General features: G+C 31.9%; 2 protein-coding genes across 2 annotated transcripts in view; one reads left to right on the top strand and one right to left on the bottom strand.

Annotated features, from left to right (window-relative positions):
• Nucleotides 1-117: 117 nt before the first annotated feature.
• Nucleotides 118-894, bottom strand: LOC108691113 (28S ribosomal protein S5, mitochondrial-like; the record flags this gene model as incomplete). Its single annotated transcript, XM_018198763.1, has 3 exons — nucleotides 753-894; nucleotides 546-647; nucleotides 118-462 (listed from the first exon to the last, which is right to left on the bottom strand). Coding segments are annotated over exons 1-3 (523 nt in total), but the record flags the coding sequence as incomplete, so codon positions are not given.
• A 505-nt stretch (nucleotides 895-1,399) lies between these two features.
• LOC108691116 overlaps nucleotides 1,400-1,732 on the top strand; it is a 1,855-nt gene continuing 1,522 nt past the window's right edge. Inside the window, exon 1 of the mRNA XM_018198768.1 lies at nucleotides 1,400-1,460. Within this exon, the coding sequence (XP_018054257.1) occupies nucleotides 1,436-1,460 (25 nt within the window). The 5' untranslated portion in view covers nucleotides 1,400-1,435. The remainder of the gene's footprint in view (nucleotides 1,461-1,732) is intronic.

Genomic DNA, 1,732 nt, shown 5'->3' with positions numbered 1-1,732 from the left:
TATATATATATATATATATTGTAATTAACCATATACAGTTATTACATTAACATAATTGTATATAATAATAAGAATAATTATATGTGGTTAGCTATAGTGAATAATAATAACAATAACCTTCTCCGATAGGATCTGGTGGTCCAATCTTTCTGCCACCAATATGACCACCTGTCCAACCACGTTCCAAAGGTGACAATTTCTGTTTTGATTTCATTGGACGGAGCTGCTGCTTAGCGAGTTTTTCTTCTCTTTCAGGATCAACAGGTAACTTTTGATGTTCCATGATTTGTTTACCTCTAATCATAGGAGTATTGAGACCAGGGAATTGCATTGGAATTTTTCCTACTCCAATAATCTGACCCTTGTTTAAATCTCTCTTTCTTGCCAAGCCTTTTGCTCTACCTCTCTGTCTTCCTGCATTACTGACAGTTGTCACACCCTTCCATAATTCATCCGCAGATTCTGTAAGAGAGGAGTGTGAGAAGAGAAAAACATTGAAAGCATTTTTTTGTCTAAAATATTACGCTCACCAAAACTTTACTCACTATTTACAAAAAACGTCGTATTCCTCGTATTATGTACTAAAGGGATGTGCGTCTTTAACAGATGTGAATATATGTAATCAACAGTAAATAAATTATGTATATCTGTGAAAAGATGTTATATAAACGTTATAATGAGTAATAGTAAATAAATTGAACTGATAAATTAATTTGAATGGGATATATGTAAAAAAAATATGTATTTCGTACCATTGTTCACAAATGAAACGTTTCTTGGCGAATTTTTCACAAATCCACAAACACGTAACAAACACGTTCGAATCATTTTCAACTTTTATTAATTTACATTGATTCTCGTTCAAGACTTCTTTGACATCAGTCAATGACAAAATCAGAAAGAAATCTAAGAGGGACCACCCCGTGTTTTTCTCTGCTGAATAAAGCTAAACGCGCAGCCAATGTATCAAACATTGAAAAATTCATCTCCTAATTATCCCTATAAAACCAATTCTCCTATCGGATAATCGAATGTATTCCAAAACTCATCAAGGCTATTTCCCAGTTAAAACCAGAAACACGTTACACTGGCCTAGTTTTCATCGAGGGTTTAAACAGGATCAGAATGTAAGCATCAACCAATAGTTGAGAATTCCTCTGTCGTTCAATAACAAGGAAATACTCGACTGTAGTTGGTTGGTATTATTCTTACATTCTGATTGGTGAAAACTAGGCCAGTGTTACACTGTGTCACTTGCGTATGTGTTGGAAAACATCCTAAGTTCGGTAAGCTTCAAACTCTTTTTCACCGAGAGTATGCGAATCTATATTGTGATATTTTATGACACTTATATTTTGTGGCGCGTATTAATTTGTAAATATAAATAGATAGATGATCACAAACACAACTATTATTACATATTTTATTACGCGATATGGATCTAGATACAGCTTACATTGGTAATTGCATTTATTTTATCTAAGACAATTTTGCATATATATATATATGCTTATTGTTTGTTATTTAGAAAAGTATACTGTATGTATCATTCGTACGCGAGTATCTCTGTCTTATATTACATATATGAATATTCTTTTTTTTTTATATTATTATTTAATCAAAGTATATCTTTCTTCTCTCCACATACTTCTCTACACATATACGCATAAGAAGATGTAAACACGTACAGTATGATGAATTAATATTGTATATAACCTACATTTTAAAAACT

Source organism: Atta colombica, unplaced genomic scaffold (assembly GCF_001594045.1).
Source record: "Atta colombica isolate Treedump-2 unplaced genomic scaffold, Acol1.0 scaffold4, whole genome shotgun sequence".
NCBI lineage: Eukaryota > Metazoa > Arthropoda > Insecta > Hymenoptera > Formicidae > Atta > Atta colombica.
This window is presented reverse-complemented; position numbering and strand designations above follow the sequence as displayed.